Source organism: Rhinoraja longicauda, chromosome 36 (genome assembly GCF_053455715.1).
Source record: "Rhinoraja longicauda isolate Sanriku21f chromosome 36, sRhiLon1.1, whole genome shotgun sequence".
Taxonomy (NCBI): Eukaryota; Metazoa; Chordata; class Chondrichthyes; order Rajiformes; family Arhynchobatidae; genus Rhinoraja; species Rhinoraja longicauda.
Genome location: NC_135988.1, coordinates 17,463,550 through 17,482,348, shown reverse-complemented (window position 1 = coordinate 17,482,348; position 18,799 = coordinate 17,463,550). Strand labels below are relative to the sequence as shown.

The following is an 18,799-nucleotide window of genomic DNA, read 5'->3' as shown; positions in this document are numbered from 1 at the left end:
AAGGAATGGGTGACGTTTCGGGTCGAGACCCTTCTTCAGACAACACTGCACTCTGTATCTTCCCCTTTGCTCTATTGTATCTGTGTTTGAACTGATTGCATCTATGTATGGTATATCTGATCTGCTTGGACAGCATGCAACACAAAGATTTTCACTGCACTTCTGTACACATGACAATAATAAACCTAAACCTAAATGTTGTTATTATCACATTTTATTTACAATGCATCAATGCCACAAACGTTTCCGCTTCAAACTTTGCTGCCATGTAGAGTTTGGTCACATTCTGCACAGAGAATATATTGTACATGAGGGCAGTCAGAGGATAACCAGACGTCGAACAATCTGCTGGGTTGGGCAGCACCTGCGGCAATTCTTTTCCCCTCACGGCTGCTGCTGCCTGACCGCTGAGTTCCTCCGGCAGATTGTTTGTTGCTACAAAGAAGTGCGATGAGTTGCAAGTACGTGTGTGCTAATGGAGAGGGAACAAAAGAGGAAAAAATAACCCGAGCCAATATCACAGACAATTACTTGCAGCAAAAAGTGACCAGCGTAGTTTAGTCTAGAGATACTGCGCGGAAACCGGAACTTTAGCCGACCGAGCCCATGCCGACCAGCGAACCCATACATTAACGGCACGGTGGCGCAGCGGTAGAGTTGCTGCCTTACAGCGAATGCAGCGCCGGACACTCAGGTTCGATCCTGACTACGGGCGCCGTCTGTACGGAGTTTGTACGTTCTCCCCGTGACCTGCATGGGTTTTCTCCGAGATCTTCGGTTTCCTCCCACACTCCAAAGACGTACAGGTATGTAGGTTAATTGGCTGGGCAAATGTTTTTTTTAAATTGTTCCTAGTGGGTGTAGGATAATGTTAATGTGCGGGGATCGCTGGGCGGCGCGGACCCGATGGGCCGAAGGGCCTGTTTCTGCGCTGTATCTCTAAATCTAAAAAAAAATATCTAACACGATTCTACACACGCTAAAGACAATTTACATTTCTGTCAAGCCAATTAACCTACAAACCTGTACATCTTTGGGATGTGTAAAGAAACCAGAACACCCGGAGAAAACCCACGCTGTCACGGGGAGAACGTATAAACCCCGTACAGACAGCACCCTTAGTCGGGATCAAACCTGTGTCTCTGGCGTTGTAAGACAGCAACTCTACCGCTGCGCCACCGTGCTGCCCACAGTTCTGATATAGGCAAAGAAAGCAAGTTATCGGAGGCTGGGAAATTTGACATTGTCAGGGGGGTGCAAGGAAAGGAGGATGGTTTGTGAATGCTACATACACAAGGCAAAAAAACCTCCCCTCCTTAGAAGTTTTGACAATCTAAATATTTCCCTTATTAAAGGTCTCAAAGAATGAAAACACTTGTTTCAAAAATTAATAAATTTAATAACATTGGTATCACAAAATTAACATTGAATTATTATTAAAAAATATTCTGACAGTTTATTTACAGATCTGTGAGAAACTTTACCAACAGACTCAGAAAGCAAAGTGTGCCGTAGCTCCAACTTGTTTCCTGGAGTCCAGAAATGTCTCCGTTTAAAAAGCCTGCAATGTAAAGGAACAAGAACAAAACTATAATTCAAAGGATTCAAATTATTAATTTGAGTACAAAATAGCTTTCATCCTCCATAAACCTCTCTCTAAATTTAATTCAGAGATGAACAAAATCACTAGCTTTCTAAAGGTAATTTTCGTACATTAGAAACATAGAAAAATAGGTGCAGGAGTAGGCCATTCGGCCCTTCAATATTCAATATGATCCTACATTCTATATGATCATGGCTGATCATCTACGATCAGCACCCCGTTCTATGTAATCCCACTTTTACAACCACTCCCTACCCTCTATGGGCAGTTTACAGAGGCCAATTAACCTACAAACCTATGGAACTCACTACCCCAAAACGTTAGAGACTCCTCCACACTCACCACATTCAAAACATCGCTGAAGTCTCACCTGTTCAGTACTGCCTTCAACCACTGAAGCTCACCTCACCTTCTGTCTCCTTTCTCTGTTCGTTTATTTATTTACTTATTTATCTATTTATTAATTTCCCTATGTTCTCTAAATCTCTGTAAAGCGTCTTTGAGTATATGAAAAGCGCTATATAAATAAAATACATTATTATGTCTTTGTGATGTGGGAGGAAACCGGAGCATCGGAAGAAATCCACAGAGTCACAGGAAGAACATGTAAACTCCAAAACACTCGGGATCAGGATCAAACCCAGGTCTCTGGTGTTGTGAGGCAGCAGCTCTACTAGCTGCACCACTGTGCTGCCTCACTATAATCAAACTACTGATTCAAGTTTGTTTTCATACACCTCAACTCTCTTCTCCCCCATTCACATCATAACCATTATTCCAAGCCATAACTAGAAACAGAAATGTTGCTACAACCTGAATTTTACCTTTCAGAGCTGCTCAGTCATTAACTTTGATGAAGACTTTGGGCCGAGAGAAGATTTTAATGGCCTCTTCGATCTCTGCCAGTTTCTTCTCAAGGTCGGTTCGTCTATTCTGCATGCCAATCGTATCCACTCGCATAGGGAACATCAGCAATTGCTTGATCAGCTGCTTTTGGGCTACGAGCAGGGGTTGGCAGGAAACAGATTAAACAAGGTGAGCAGGTAGTTCAAGTTAATTAAGGCATAAATACTTTAAACACTCAACATGCATCATCAATGTAGCTACAATAGTTCACGGGCTCTGATGAAATGCCATTAACCCAAAATATTGACTTTTTTCTCCATTGATACTCCCTGACCTGCTAGATATTATCACCATGTACTGCTTTTAATTGAGACTTCCAGCATCTGCAGCTCTTGCTTTTCAAATGCAAAATGGCTTTACTTGTTTAAAACCTGCAGTCACTGGACAGTGCTCTGTCTGAGTGTGATCTGTACATGGTACATTCTCAGCAAGCATATGGGATGAGCCGCACGGAAATGCTTGTTGCACCCAAATGTAGAGTTGGTACAGGAGCAAGTGGTATCCACAAACTGTTACCCTGTCAATAATTCATCAGAAGTTCGACACAGAAAGCTGGAGTAACTCAGCGGGCGGGTCAGGCAGCATCTCTGGAGAAAAGGAATAGGTGACATTTCGGGCCGAGACCCTTCTTCAGACTGAGAGTCAGGGGAAAGGGAAATGAGAGATATAGACGGTGATGTAGAGAGATATAGAACAAATAACTGAAAGATATGCAACAAAAGTAACGACGATAAAGGAAACCGGCCATTGTTAGCTGTGGAACCGAGTGTAGCCAATGAGACTCAACTAGGCGACTCTGAAGCTGGTACGACTTGGGTGGGGGAGGGATGGAGAGAGGAGATTACTTAAAGTTAGAGAAATCAATATCCAGGTATCATCAAATCTACGGGATATTGTTACTGCATTGCTCTCTTTAAACTTTTACTTGGAGGTTTCTGGCGATGAAATGGTTGAATTTGCAGTCTTTTTCACGCGTGAAAAAGACTGCAAATTCAACCATTTCATCACCAGAAACCTCCAAGTAAAAGTTTAAAGAGAGGAATGCAGTAACAATATCCCGTAGATTTGATGATACCTGGATATTCATAAATGTGAACAGGCACACTCGCCACACACACCATCATTATGATCTGGCTATCATGCCCACATATCCAGGTCGATACTTGCCAGGATTTGTCCCACCCCCGCCTCTCTTTTCCAGCTTTCTCCCCCCCCCCCCCAACGAGTCCATCCATCTGAAGAAGGATCCCGACCCGAAACATCATCTGTCCATTTCCTCCACAGATGCTGCCCGACCCTCCGAGTTCCTCCGGCGCTTCGTCCCCTTGTGATCAAGATTCCAACAACTGCAGCCACGTGTGTCTCCACATGGATAGCACTTGATGGGCTCAATGTGGATGCCTACAAATGGCTTATTGACAACCAACATCGTCGACACTGATGCCAGCTTTATCCACCTTGAACGTGACTTTTAAAACTTTAAAAATGTGAACTTTAAATTAAGACTGTACTCACACTGTATTTTTACATTTGCTATTTGGGTTTTGTCTGCTCATTTTAATTAACTGTATTGCTTTGTATGGTAATGTACCATGTTTTTATCTATTGTACATATTGTATTGTATTTCTTTTCTAGGATGCCTATCGACATCAGGCTAAGGGACTGTCGATGAAAACTAGCCTCTCGTCTAACTCGAGTACATTTACATTTGTTTGAATGTCAATGAATGTACACTGTCCCTTTTTCAAATAAGTTATTATTATTAAAATTACAACATACAAGTTACATGGGTAGACACAAAATGCTGGAGTAACTCAGCGGGTCAGGCAGCATCTCGAAAGAGAGAAGGAATGGGTGACGTTTCGGGTCGAGACCCTTCTTCAGACTGATAAGTTGCATGAATGCCAAGGTTTTGAAGATTGTCTGAGAAAAAAATCCCAAATGTAAAAATCAACCAATATTGATACTTAGATTAAGGTCTCTCCATAAGAATCCCAGCCATCTGGGCCACCGCACTTCAAGCCAAGTGTCCATTTTAAATACATTTTACAAATATCATAGAAACATAGAAAATAGGTGCAGGAGGAGGCCATTTGGCCCTTCGAGTCAGCACCGCCATTCATTGTGATTATGGCTGATCATCCACAATCAGTAGCCTGTGCCTGCCTTCTCCCCATATCCCTTGATTCTGCTAGCCCCTGGAGCCCCTAGAGCTCTATCTAAATCTCTTTTAAATTCATCCAGTGAATTGGCCTCCACTGCCCTCTGTGGCAGAGAATTCCACAAATTCCATCAAATCCAAGAGCAGGCAGCAAATATTTTCTTTAAAATTTATTAATCCATGAAACAAAATGCTTAAATTCATTGGAATATCCTGGATTGACTTACAGTCTTTTTGTGTCTATTAACAAACCCTTAGCTGGAGATATAATAACAAGGAACTGTAGATGCTGGTTTATACCAAAGATAGACAAAAAGTGCTGGAGTAGCCTAGCGGGTCAGACTGCACCCCTGGAGAACCTGGATTGGAAGGGTTTTGACCCAAAACATCAGGCATGGATGCTGCCTGACCACTGAGTTACTCCAGCATTTTGTGTCTATCCTAGAGATGTTATCCTCTGTAGCGGGGCAGAGCAAAGTGAACATACTTTGTTGGAGGGAACTGAGTGTTTCCAGTCTCTCGTTCTCTGGCATCCTGGTGTGTCCGGGAGGCATGCTGGGGTCAGGGACATTTCTCTGTCGCTCTTCCGCCTCTTCCCTCCATTGATTCCGCCGTTCAATTAAGCTGGAAACAAGGAGAGTATTCATAAGGTCATAAGTGATAGGAGCAGAATTAGGCCATTCGGCCCATTCAAGTCTACTCCGCCATTCAATCATGGCTGATCCATCAACCCCCTCCTAAACCAATTCTCCTGCCTTCTCACCAGGATGGAAATGTCAAAGACCAGAGAGCATAACTTTAAGGTGAGAGATGCAAAGTTTAAAGGAGATGTGCAGGGAATTTAATTTTGTTTCCACAGAAGATGGTGGATGCCTGGAATGTACTGCCAGGGGTGGTGGTGGAGGCAGAATCAATAGTGGCATTACAGAGGCTTTTGGACAGGTTGGTGGATATGCAGGGAATGGAGGGATATGGATCTTGTGCAGGAGAGGAGATGAGTTCATCCTGGCATCATGTTCGGCACGGACATTGTGGGCCGGAGAGCCTGTTCCTGTGCTGTACTGTTCTGCGCCCCACTTGACAGAGGTGAGAAGGCAAAGGGCCACAGGTGCAGGACTCTGGGTTCACCACCCGAGGGACAGTCACGGTCACGTTTCCCTAGTCAGCCTTGGCACGCGAGATTCAACGCTGGTCGATCTCACAGAGTAGCAAACGCCAAATGTAGCGCTGGAAAAGATGAAAAGGAGTTGCCAGAAGCAGGGACGACCAATTGCAAGACCGCTCAGGTTAGCTTAGTTTAGTTTAGTTTAGAGACACAGTGCAGAAACAGCCCCTTCGGCCCATCGAGTTCGCGCCGACCAGTGATCCCCGCACACTAACGCTATCCTACACACTAGGGACAATTTACAATTTTACCAAGCCAATTAACCCACAAACCTGCACGTCTTTGGAGTGCGGGAGGAAACCGGAGCACCCGGAGAAAACCCACGCAGGTCACGGGGAGAACGTACAAACTCCGTACAGACGGCACCCGTAGTCGGGATTGAACCTGGGTCTCTGGCGCTGTGTGGAGATATGTGGAAGGCTGTGTCGGGGATTGAGTAGGAGGTTAAGACGAGTGAGGCAGGAATAATTGCTGAGATAAAAGCTAGCAACAGCACCCATCAGCTTACTGAGATAAAAGCTAGCAACAGCACCCATCAGCTTACTGAGATATAAGCTAGCAACAGCACCCATCAGCTTACTGAGATATAAGCTAGCAACAGCACCCATCAGCTTACTGAGATATAAGCTAGCAACAGCACCCATCAGCTTACTGAGATATAAGCTAGCAACAGCACCCATCAGCTTACTGAGATATAAGCTAGCAACAGCACCCATCAGCTTACTGAGATATAAGCTAGCAACAGCACCCATCAGCTTACTTGCAGCACACCAACTTAAATAAACCATGACCGAAGAGAAGGAAAAGGATGAATGAATAACGCATTCCTTACTACTGTGGTAGCTGTCCTTTGTTCTTGCTGATGTAGTCCTGCTGTTCTTTCTCTTTCCTGTCCAGCACGTCGTTCAGGGACTGCAGAGACTTGGAGCGTCGCACTGGCATTTTCCTGGCATTCTGGGCGTTATGCCTGATGAAATCTATGCCAATGCCTGTGACTTGAGCCTGCAATTAAAAATCAAGCAGGTTAATAGTAATGATAGGAAAACAAAATTCACTTTCATTAGTCGCATTGGCAGCATATTTACAGGGAGCTTATACGAGGGGTTTAAGACATAGTTTCAAGGCAAGAGGGGCAATGTGTAAAGATTTCAAGATCAATTTATTGTCACGTATACCAATTAAGGTACAGTGAAATTTGAGTTACCGTACAGCCATACTAAGTGAAAAGCAACAAAACGCACAGCCACATAAAATAACATTTAACGTAGACATCCACCACAGCAGATTCCAAATTCCTCACTGTGATGGGAGGTAATAAAGTTCAATCATCTTCCTCTTGATGTGTGGAGCAAGTTTTTTTTTACACAGAAGGTGAAGGGTGCCTGGCAATTAAGAGACATTTAGAGAGGCACATGGATATGCAGGGAATGGAGGGATATGGATTATGTGCGGGTAGATACTTGGTCTTGTTATCATGTTCGGCACAGACATTGTGGGCTGAAGGGCCTGATCCTGTGCTGTACTGTTTTGTTCTATTCTCTACGATTTTCAAGACGTTCCCACAAAAGTCTTTCCCAGACACATTGTAGGCAGTGAGTTTGCAAGTTGGTAATATTGTCCATGGATTGAATAATGCTTCAGTCTGAAGAAGGGTCTCGACCCGAAACGTCACCCATTCCCTCTCTCCCGCGATGCTGCCTGACCTGCTGAGTTACCCCAGCATTTTGTGAATAAATACCTTCGATTTGTACCAGCATCTGCAGTTATTTTCTTATAATGCTTCAGTTTGATCATTTGCGTAACGCAGTGGCGCAGCTGGTAGAGCTGCTGCCTCACAGTGCCAGAGACGCAAGTTCAATCCTGACCTCGGGTGCTGTCTGTGTGGAGTATGCACGTTCTCCCTCTGACCGAGTAGGTTTCCTCCCACATCCACATCCCTAAGACATGCGGGTTTGCAGGTTAATTGGCTCTCTGTGAATAGCCCATGGTGTGTATGGAGTGTTTGCAAAACTGGGATAATATGGAACTAGCATAAACAGGTGATTGTGAGCGCAATGGGTCGAGGGGCTGTATCTCGAAACTAGACCAAGCATGAAATATTAAACGTTTAAATGCTTGGTGAGTTCTGTCCAATGTTTCACTCACGTTTGCGATAAAATCCTCTGGAACCTCGACACACATCTCTGCTTTGGTTGGGCTCGGGGACGTGGGTCTCTTTGGGCCGACCCCAGTCCCACATCGGGAGTGAGCTTTGAGGTAGTGCTGATTATCCAACGGCTTGGGGGATGAGATGTCCTGAAGAGAAATGACAGAAAAGACAGAAAAGGAATCAGTCAGCTTTTGGGAAAGTCTGCAAGTCTGCAACCTGGTTACAACAGGCATATGTTCAAGAATTCACCCCACACACTGTGATGGTCTTTGACAGGATACAAATAGGAAATGCCTTCTGTAATAATTATAGAACACTCTGCAATGCTCAGTTATGCTGCAGGTTCTGACACACTCACCTTGTGGAAAAAATTAAAATAGAGAAATGAAAGCCATGGTGTCAATAGACAATAGGTGCAGGAGGAGGCCATTCCGGCCCTTTGAGCCAGCACCACCATTCAATGTGATCATGGCTGATCATTCTCAATCAGTACCCCGTTCCTGCCTTCTCCCCATACCCCCTGACTCCGCTATCCTTAAGAGCTCTATCTCGCTCTCTCTTGAATGCATTCAGAGAATTGGCCTCCACTGCCTTCTGAGGCAGAGAATTCCACAGGTTTACAACTCTCTGACTGAAAAAGTTTTTCCTCATCTCCGTTCTAAATGGCCTACCCCTTATTCTTAAACTGTGGCCCCTTGTTCTGGACTCCCCCAACATTGGGAACATGTTTCCTGCCTCTGCTTTTTCAGCCCCAATGTATGGGGGGAAAGCAGGAATGGGGCACTGATTCTGCATGATCAGCCATGATCATATTGAAAGGCGGTGCTGGCTCGAGGGGCCGAATGGCCTACTCCTGGCCTACTCCTCCTATTTTCTATGTTTCTATGTAGTCGGGGAGTCCAGAACAAGGGGCCACAGTTTGAGAATAAGGGGTAGGCCATTTAGAACGGAGATGAGGAAGAACTTTTTCAGTCAGAGGGTGGTGAAGGTGTGGAATTCTCTGCCTCAGAAGGCAGTGGAGGCCAGTTCGTTGGATGCTTTCAAGAGAGAGCTGGATAGAGCTCTTAAGGATAGCGGAGTGAGGGGGTATGGGGAGAAGGCAGGAACGGGGTACTGATTGATAGTGATCAGCCATGATCGCATTGAATGGCGGTGCTGGCTCGAAGGGCTGAATGGCCTACTCCTGCACCTATTGTCTATTGTCTATTGTCTATTGTCTATTTGACCTCCTGATGATACTTACAGTCACGACCGAGTACTTCTAAAGACACAGAAGACTGCCAATTTGGAATCTGGAGCAAAACACAGGGTGCTGGAGGATCTCAGTGGGTCAGGCAGCATCACTGGAGGGAATGGGCAGGCAACGTTTCGGGTCAGGACCCTTCTTCAGACTGAAGCCATAACGTCACCTGTCCATCCCCTCCCGAGATGCTGCCGGGCACTCAGAGTAATTCTAGTTCACATTCCTAAAAATGTACTTTTTAAGTGTGCAGATAATGTACAAAGAGAAGACCTACCTATTGGTGTGTCCCTTTGTTAGTGCATGTTGAGATTAGTGTCCTGGATAGTTTGGGTATGCTGTCTCTGCAGTCCCTATACTGAGGGAGCATCCTTTCTATACGCCTAACATAAATCAGAGATACACCAATACACAATATGTCTGTTCACTAACCAACAGCTTTGAAAATACAATATCATAAGCTAGAGCAATAAGGTTCACAAACCTTACATGCAAAAGTTTTAAATATTTGTTTTTTAGTCTTGGAGATACAACGTGGAAACTTGTCTTTCAGCCCATCGAGTTTACATGGACCAAGCATCACCCGTTCACACTAGTTCCATGTTATCCCACTTTCGCATCCACTCCCGACACACTAGGGGCAATTTACAGAGGCCAATTAATCTGCAAACCTGCACAGGAGAATAGGGTTAGGACAATAGACAATAGGTGCAGGAGGAGGCCATTCGGCCCTTCGAGCCAGCACCGCAATTCAATGCGATCATGGCTGATCATTCTCAATCAGTACCCCGTTCCTGCCTTCTCCCCATACCCCCTGACTCCGCTATCCTTAAGAGCTCTATCTAGCTCTCTCTTGAATGCATTCAGAGAATTGGCCTCCACTGCCTTCTGAGGCAGAGAATTCCACAGATTCACAACTCTCTGACTGAAAAGGTTTTTCCTCATCTCCGTTCTAAATGGCCTACCCCTTATTCTTAAACTGTGGCCCCTGGTTCTGGACTCTCCCAACATTGGGAACATGTTTCCTGCCTCTAACGTGTCCAACCCCTTAATAATCTTATAGGAGGGCGAGATAGATCAGCCATGATTGATTTGCAGAGTAGACTTGATGGGACGAATGGCCTAATTCTACTCCTATCACATGAAAATGCTGGAGTAACTCAGCGGGTCAGGCAGCATCTCTGGTGAGAAGGAATGGGTGGAAACTTGTCTTCCAGAAGACAAGACCCTTCTTCAGACTATCGAGGAGGATTCTCTAACGATTACCCAGAGCCCCCATCCATGTTGATCAGCCACTGCCGACATATCATATATCATATATATACAGCCGGAAACAGGCCCTTCGGCCCACCAAGTCCGTGCCGCCCAGCGATCCCCGCACATTAACACTATCCTACACCCACTAGGGACAATTTTTACATTTACCCAGCCAATTAACCTACATACCTGTACGTCTTTGGAGTGTGGGAGGAAACCGAAGATCTCGGAGAAAACCCACGCAGGTCACGGGGAGAACGTACAAACTCCTTACAGTGCAGCACCCGTAGTCAGGATCGAACCTGAGTCTCCGGCGCTGCATTCGCTGTAAAGCAGCAACTCTACCGCTGCGCTACCGACATCAACCCCCTTCAGACTGAGACCACCCACTTGGGGTCGCCAACCGTCCTATATTAGCCGGGACATCCCGTGTTTTGGGCTAAATTGGTTTGTCCCGCACGGGACCGCCCTTGTCCCCTATTAGTAGGGTTGCCAACTATCTCACTCCCAAATACAGGACAAGGTGACGTCACCATCCCGCGCCCCACGAGACCTCACCCAGCCAGCGGCCAAGTGCGCCCGCTCCACAAATACGGGACAAGGTGACATCAATGCCCCGCGCCCCACGTGACCTCACCCAGCCAGCGGCCACGTGCTCCCGCTCCACCAATGGCGGAAGCCATTGGTGGAGCGGGAGCACGTGGCCGCTGGCTGGGTGAGGTCACGTGGGGCGCGGGACGGTGATGTCACCTTGTCCCGTATTTGGGAGTGAGATAGTTGGCACCCCTATTCAGGAGCCTCCCACTATTGACAATAGATGCAGGAGTATGCCATTCGGCCCTTCGAGCCCATTCACAATCAGTACCCCGTTCCAACCCTCTCCCCACTGCTGTCCTGCCTGCCAATAATTTCTCTCACACCCTAGGTCGGGCCTGTACCTGCAAGTGAGCCATCACTTTTGAAGGAACGGATTCATACTTCTGGGATTTCCACAGGGCTTTCACCGGCTTGGGGCCTCTCTGTTCACGCTGTTGATCCTTCTCCCTGCATTTTTTCTGGATCTCGCGCATTCGACGCACGTTCTCCTTCTCGTGATCCCTGGGCTCCTTCTCTAGCAAGAAACAAAATCCTTCTGAAATCCAGGAGATTATAGGCCGGTGAGCCTCGAGTCGGTGGTTTGGAAACTAACGGAGAGCGATCTTCGGGTGAGGATTCACTCTCATTTGGAGCAGGTTAATTAGACAATAGACAATATACAATAGACGCAGGAGCAGGCCTTTCGGCCCTTCGAGCCAGCACCGCCATTCAATGTGATCACGGCTGACCATTCACAATCAGTACCCCGTTCCTGCCTTCTCCCCAATACCCCCTGACTCCGCTATCCTTATAAGAGCTCTATCTAGCTCTCTCTTGAAAGCATCCAGAGAATTGGCCTCCACTGCCTTCTGAGGCAGAGAATTCCACAGATTCACAACTCACTGACTGAAAGTTATTTTCTACTTGGCTTCGTGTTCGCTGCGGACATTGTGGGCCGAAGGAACTGCTCCTGTTCTAATACTGGTCCATTTAATTGGAATTAAAAAATCTCCAGTGAGCTGAGAGGGGGTTTATTTTTACAGTACTAAATTACTGAAGTAATCTAACCATCACCGGAATTTCTGTAAACATTTCCATAATATGGCACGAGATGATTGGGTAGGCTCATGGGCATGGGGGGAATGAAGAATACGGTTTACATGCAGGCAGATGAGAGTTGGTCTTGGCGTCATGTTTGGCTCAGACACTGTGGGCTGAAGGACCTGTTCCTGTGCTATAAATTGGGAGGCACAGATGCACCGCCAGGTGTCAGGGATAGAGGTCACGACAATCCCCAAACCGCCATGCAATAGCCAAACGCACACGGTTGCTGTCCCCACATCAAACGCAGTCCGCAAACTCTGACCAGCTCAGAAACGTTAGGAATCGAGTGCCTGCAAGTGTAGAACAGCACAGTGCCAGGCCCTTCGGCCCACAGTGTCTGTGCCGAACATGATGCCAAGACCAACTCTTATCTGTTAGCACGTTCACGTCCCTCCATTCCCGCCATGTCTAACGGCCTGTACAAAAGTCTCTTGAATGCCACTATTACATCTGCCTCCACCACCACCTCTGGCGGCGCGTTCCAGGCCCCCACCACCCTCTGTATTAAAAAATGGCCCGCACACATCTCCTTTAACACCTTCAAGCTATGCCATCTAATGTTTGGTTTATCCATTCTGGGAAAAAAGTTTTAGACAATAGACAATAGGAGCAGGAGGAGGCCATTCGGCCCTTCGAGCCAGCACCGCTATTCAATGTGATCATGGCTGATCATTCTCAATCAGTACCCCGTTCCTGCCTTCTCCCCATACCTCCTGACTCCGCTATCCTTAAGAGCTCTATCTAGCTCTCTCTTGAATGCATTCAGAGAATTGGCCTCCACTGCCTTCTGAGGCAGTGAATTCCACAGATTCACAATTCTCTGACTGAAAAAGTGTTTCCTCATCTCCGTTCTAAAAGGCCTACCCCTTATTCTTAAACTGTGGCCCCTTGTGCTGGACTCCGCCAACATTGGGAACATGTTTCCTGCCTCTAACCGTCTACCCTCTTATAAAGGTCTCCTCCAAATCAAACACAAGCATACTTATATCAGTGCTATATTAAAATTACTGGGGGGGTTTTAATTTGCTTTTTCATTAACGGAGATATCCCACTATAGCAGTAAGGCTGTTCAGCACAGGAGATTGCAGACCCAACACCAATGGGCCCACAAAGAGTTGGAGTAACTCAGAGGGTCAGGCAGCATCTCTGGAGAACAGGGATAGGTAACGTTTCAGCTCGGGACCCTTCCTTCAGTCTGAGGAAGGGCACCGACTAAAAACTTCAACTGTCCATGTTCTCCAGAGATGCTGACTGACCTTCTGAGTTACTCCAACTCGACGAGTCTATAGACAATAGACAATAGGTGCGGGAGGAGGCCATTCGGCCCTTCGAGCCAGCACCGCCACTAGGGGAAAAAAAACTGCAGACGCTGGTGTAAATCGAAGGTGGACACAAAATGGTGGAGTAACTCAGCGGGTCAGGCAGCATCTCGGGAGGTGGGTGGCGTTTCGGGTCGAGGCCCTTCTTCAGACTGATGTCAGGGGAGGGGGCGGACCCGCCCCCTCCCCTGACATCAGTCTGAAGAAGGGTCTCGACCCGAAACGCCACCCGTTCCTTCTCTCCCGAGATGCTGCCTGACCCGCTGAGTTACTCCACCATTTTGCGCCTACCTTCCACGTGCCTGTTGCTGTGAAGCAGCATCTGCTGCAGTCCCCGGTTGCGACTAAAGGACGCACGGCTTGGTTGGCAACGCGACTCCCCCGCGCGGATCGGGGCAGTAAAGGAGTCCACTAACTTCTCGGCGCCGGCTGCCGGTGCAGCGACACTCCTTCCAACTGCAGCAGCACGCCCACAGAGCCGCGCTGCCCCCTCTCGAGGATCTCCCGGGCATCGGCACGTACACGAGGGGCTGGCCGGGCCAGGCGGGCACTGTAGCACGACGGGTACAGAATGGGGTCCGGAGCCAGTGGTCCTGAGAGGAAGTCTAGCTTCAGGCTGTTCCCTTCCAACCTTCCCCGAGCTGCGGGCAGAAACAGAAGGAAAGTAAACTTACATTGGGCATCAATGACATGCTCATGTTTAAATGTATTCCGCGTGTCCTGTTGCTTTTTATTGTTATGACTGTATGGCAAATCGAAACGTATATGATTAATAAGGGGCAGGAAACATGTTCCCAATGTTGGGGGAGACCAGAACAAGGGGCCACAGTTTAAGAATAAGGGGTAGGCCATTTAGAACGGAGATGAGGAAAAACCTTTTCAGTCAGAGAGTTGCAAATCTGTGGAATTCTCTGCCTCAGAAGGCAGTGGAGGCCAATTCTCTGAATGCATTCAAGAGAGAGCTAGATAGAGCTCTTAAGGATAGCGGAGTCAGGGGGTATGGGGAGAAGGCAGGAACGGGGTACTGATTGAGAATGATCAGCCATGATCACATTGAATGGCGGTGCTGGCTCGAAGGGCCGAATGGTCTTCTCCTGCACCTTTTGTCCATTGTCTACCTATCGTCTATAAATGAAATTCCTTGTATGTTGCAAAACATACTTGGCTAATAAAGTGTGATTGTGATTGATTATGAATAAAGACAGTACAGGAAGCAGCAAATTGATCATTCGACTGGCGGGATGCTGAGGCTGAGATTTGTTAAGGGCAGTTAGTTATTCCATCCCTGCAGCGGTCATTGGGTATTCATTAGTCGTAAAATCTGGACAGGCACTGATGATAGTCGTGTAGCTAAAGTATTGCCTCCGGTGCACAGATTAGGCCAGGGGGTGACATTTCACAATGGTAAATCACAATGTTCAGGACAAGGTAATACATAAGTTAGAATCGTCAAGCGGCAAGCCAACATTCACGATTCTGGTATGTGTTAACTGTTTCATCGCCTTCACCAGAATCACCGGAACTCTGTGCAACGTACCATCACCCCATGCAATGCACACCCCCTCCCCCTCCTGTAACACGCCCCTGTGCAACACGCTCCCCATGCACAACGCACCCCCGTGCAACATCCTCCCGCACAGCATGCCTCCAAGGGATAGCTATTGGTAATCAATTACAGACATTTCTCTGTCACTTTACATGACTACTACAGATCAATAGGATCCACACACGAAAAAAGGCACCAGAAAAAGATCACATCAATTGTAAACCAGGTCCAATTAAAAATGTCACCACTTTGGGGAGTAAAGAATAGGCCACCTCACTATTCCGATTAATTTCATCCAACTCCACATTTCATCCAATGTCTGCCTTGTAATCACGTACAGTCAAGTCAAGTCAAGTCTATTTGTCACATACACATACACGATGTGCAGTCTAATTACTCCGTAAAACATTTTGACCTTTTAATAAGAACCCATCCATTAAAATTCTTCACAGTGTCCAACACTGCGACGCACACAGCAAATCAGTCCGTTTGCAAATTTAGCAAGATAAACAGCTGATCATCGGCCTGATGTGTTAACTGTTTCTCTGTCCATGGACACAAAAAGCTGGAGTAACTCAGCGGGCCAGACAACATCAATGGAGAAAAGGAATAGGTGACGATTCGGGTCGAGACCCTTCTTCGCTTGATATTGCCTGGTCTGTTGAATACATCCAGCATTTTCTATTTTTATTGACAAGATAAGAATTTATTTAGTTTAGTTTAGAGATACAGTGCAGAAACAGGCCCTTTCGGCCCACCGGGTCCGCACCGACCATTTGTTGTCTCTTTCTTACTCCTTGCCTTTCCTTAACTCTGTGTTGCAAACTATTTCCTGGTGTATAGAATGACGGAAAGGTTGTATCGCGTGACAACCAAACATTTCTCCCCCCCTTGCCACCCAGTTGTACTGCCTGCTGCTTGAAGGCCACCCAGATCAGACCGGTGATTTAACTCACGACAAAAGTGGAAAACTGGAGCAATCTCACCTGGAAAAAAAACAGAATAATCATTCACCTGATATCGGACGCCGGTAAAAGTCCGGGAACAGCGTCGGGTCTGGTGGAATTGGGCCAGATATGTTGGAGGGTCCTTCAGACATTTTGTTTTGCTGATAATGCTGAAACAGAGCATTGTCAAAGTAGCGTGGTTAAAAAGGGGAACAAAGACAGAGAATCCAGTTAGCATTACAAAGACATTACACTCAAAATACAAAGTGCTGGAGGAAGGGCCGAATGGCCTACTCCTGCCCCTATTGTCTATTGTCTATTGAATTCAGCGGGTCAGGCAGCATCTGTGGAGTAAAACAGAAGGACAGTGTTTTGAGTCAGGACCCTTCTTCAGACTGAGCTGACAACCTCAAACCTCATCTATCATCAGTCTGGAGAAGGCTCCAAAACCAACAGTGGGAGAGTCTGGGACCAGAGGTCACAGCTTCAGAATTAAAGGGCGCTCTTTTCGACAGGAGGTGAGGAGGAACTTCTTTAATTAATCTGTGGAGCTCATTGCCACAGAGGGCTGTGGAGGCCAAGTCAGTGGACATTTTTAAGGCAGAGATAGACAATTTCTTGATTAGAACGGGTGTCAAGGGTTATGGGGAGAAGGCAGGAAAATGGGATTAAGAGGCAGAGATCAGCCGGAATGGCGGAGTAGACTCGATGGGCCAAATGGCCTAATTCTACTCCTTTTTACTTGTGAACTTGTGAAAATCCTGTCTGTCCATTTCTCACCACAGATGCTGCCTGACCCGCTGTGTTCCTCCAGCACTTTGTTTCTTGCTCATGAATACTCCAAACACATTATGCTATTTAATTGGATGTCTGATTTCTACCTCAACTTTATTCCATACCTTTTTATTCACAAAATGCTGGAGTAACTCAGCAGGTCAGGCAGCACCTCAGGAGAGAAGGAATGGGTGACGTTTCGGGTCGAGACCCTTCTTCAGACTGAAGAAAGGTCTCGACCCGAAACGTCACCCATTCCTTCTCTCCTGAGATGCTGCCTGACCGGCTGAGTTACTCCAGCATTTTGTGAATAAATACCTTCGATTTGTACCAGCATCTGCAGTTATTTTCTTATATTATTCCATACCTTTGATTACCTTAAGTCAAAATAAGGAAGGTCGACGGGGGGTTCTCGGCCTCTCCCCGAGCTCACTGGCACCCCTGCCCTCGCCCCCAACCCATAACCCTACCGTGTGCCCAGACCACCGTCCTTTTGATCGTCCATTGCCCTTGCCCCCTACCCATAACCCTGCTTTCTGCCCCGGCCCATCATCTTCTGTCCTTCACCCCCCCTGCCCTTGACCGTGGCCCCCCACCGCTGCCCTTGCCCTCTCCCCTTAACCCCTCTGCCCTGCCCGTGCCCCCTACCTGCAAGTCTACCGTCTGCCCCTCAGCCTGCCCCTCTCCCCCAAGGAGCACCGTCCTCTACCCTTACTCTGGCCCCCTACCCGTAACCCTGCCACCGCCCAGCCCACCCTGCCCCTGCACTTTCCCCCCCAGCCCCTACCTTTGTGCCCCCCTATCCAACCTCCCCACCTCGGTCTTCCCTACTCCCCTGGCATCCTGTTCACCCCAACCCTGTCCCCAGCCTCCCCCACCCCTCCTAACCCTGTCTCCCACCCTACTTCCCTACTTCCTCCTACCCTCCTGTCTACTCTATCCTCCTGTTCACCCCTAACCCTGTCCCCAGCCCTGCCCCCTCACCCCTCCTGTCCCCTAAACCATGTCCCCTTCCTCCCTGCCCCCCATCCCTACCCTCCTGTCCCCCCAAACCGTCCCCCCTGTATCCTGTTCCCCCCCTAACCTTGCCTGTCTCCAGTCCCCCACCCCCTCAACCCTCCTAACCTTGACTTCCCCCTATCCCTACCTCCCCTACCCTCCTGCCCCCCCAACCATGTCCCATATACCCTGTCCCACTCTACCCCCTGTCCCTCCTGCATCCTGTTCCCCCCCAACCCTGTCCCCAATTCCCTCCCCTCAACCCTCCTAACCCTGACTCCTCCATCCCTACCCTCCTGTTCCCCCTACCCTCCTGTTCCCCCCTATCCATGTCCCCTTACACCCTGTCCCCTGCATCCTGTCCCCCCCCACCCTCCTGTTCCCCCACCCTCCTGTTCCCCCCCACCCTCCTGTCCCCCCCACCCTCCTGTCCCCCCCCACCCTCCTGTTCCCCCCCACCCTCCTGTTCCCCCCACCCTCCTGTTCCCCCCCACCCTCCTGTTCCCCCCCTATCCATGTCCCCTTACACCCTGTCCCCCCCACCCTCCTGTTCCCCCCACCCCCCTGTCCCCCCCACCCTCCTGTCCCCCCCACCCTCCTGTTCCCCCCCACCCTCCTGTTCCCCCCCACCCTCCTGTTCCCCCCCCACCCTCCTGTTCCCCCCCTATCCCTGTCCCCTGCATCCTGTCCCCCCCACCCTCCTGTTCCCCCCCTATCCCTGTCCCCTGCATCCTGTTCCCCCCCTAACCCTGACCCTTACCCCTCTACCATCACCCCCGCTGTCCGCTGCCCCACACCCCCGTTGCCCCCCCCCCACCCCCTGTTACCCCCACTATCCCGGGCACACTCACCGCCGCTCCTGCGTCACCGTCCAACCGCCCGCGGGAACGCGCACGCTGGCCCACGCTGCCGCCGTCGTCGTCATGGCAGCCGCGAACCGCCACCGCCACCGCCTCCACTTCCGCTTCCGCCCCGGCGAAGGCGGCGGTCGCCAGGGCAACGGGCTGGGCCTAGGCCCGGGTCTGGAGCCTGAGCCCTGAGCTGCGGCCAGG

The 18,799-nt window shown here is 48.5% G+C and overlaps 1 protein-coding gene across 5 annotated transcripts; it reads right to left on the bottom strand.

The window, feature by feature from the left end:
* Positions 1-263: 263 nt before the first annotated feature.
* Positions 264-18,663, bottom strand: enkd1 (enkurin domain containing 1). 5 transcript variants are annotated; one of them, XR_013549419.1, is made up of 10 exons: positions 18,599-18,663; positions 16,042-16,144; positions 13,898-14,122; positions 11,421-11,593; positions 7,982-8,131; positions 6,669-6,838; positions 5,159-5,295; positions 2,428-2,601; positions 1,485-1,561; positions 264-472 (listed from the first exon to the last, which is right to left on the bottom strand). XR_013549419.1 is itself a non-coding variant. In XM_078429095.1 (9 exons), the coding sequence occupies exons 2-8, from the start codon at positions 16,124-16,126 to the stop codon at positions 2,441-2,443; spliced, it is 1,101 nt and encodes a 366-aa protein (XP_078285221.1). In that variant the 5' UTR covers positions 16,127-16,144; positions 18,599-18,663; the 3' UTR covers positions 1,387-1,561; positions 2,428-2,440. The 5 variants fall into 5 exon arrangements, 4 of the variants coding, with proteins under 4 accessions (XP_078285221.1, XP_078285222.1, XP_078285223.1 ...); XM_078429095.1 differs by lacking the exon at positions 264-472 and having other exon boundaries at positions 1,387-1,561; XM_078429096.1 differs by lacking the exons at positions 264-472; positions 18,599-18,663 and adding an exon at positions 17,126-17,212 and having other exon boundaries at positions 1,387-1,561.
* Between the last annotated feature and the right edge of the window lie 136 nt (positions 18,664-18,799).

Excerpts from the sequence above, each read along its gene's own strand:
- enkd1 (XM_078429095.1), bottom strand. The coding sequence starts at position 16,126 with ATGTCTGAAGGACCCTCCAACATATCTGGCCCAATTCCACCAGACCCG. Across the intron at positions 14,123-16,041 it reads TTACCGGCGTCCGATATCAG|CTCGGGGAAGGTTGGAAGGG; the intron begins GTGAATGATTAT and ends TTCTGCCCGCAG. Across the intron at positions 8,132-11,420 it reads AAGTGATGGCTCACTTGCAG|GACATCTCATCCCCCAAGCC; the intron begins GTACAGGCCCGA and ends ATTTCTCTTCAG.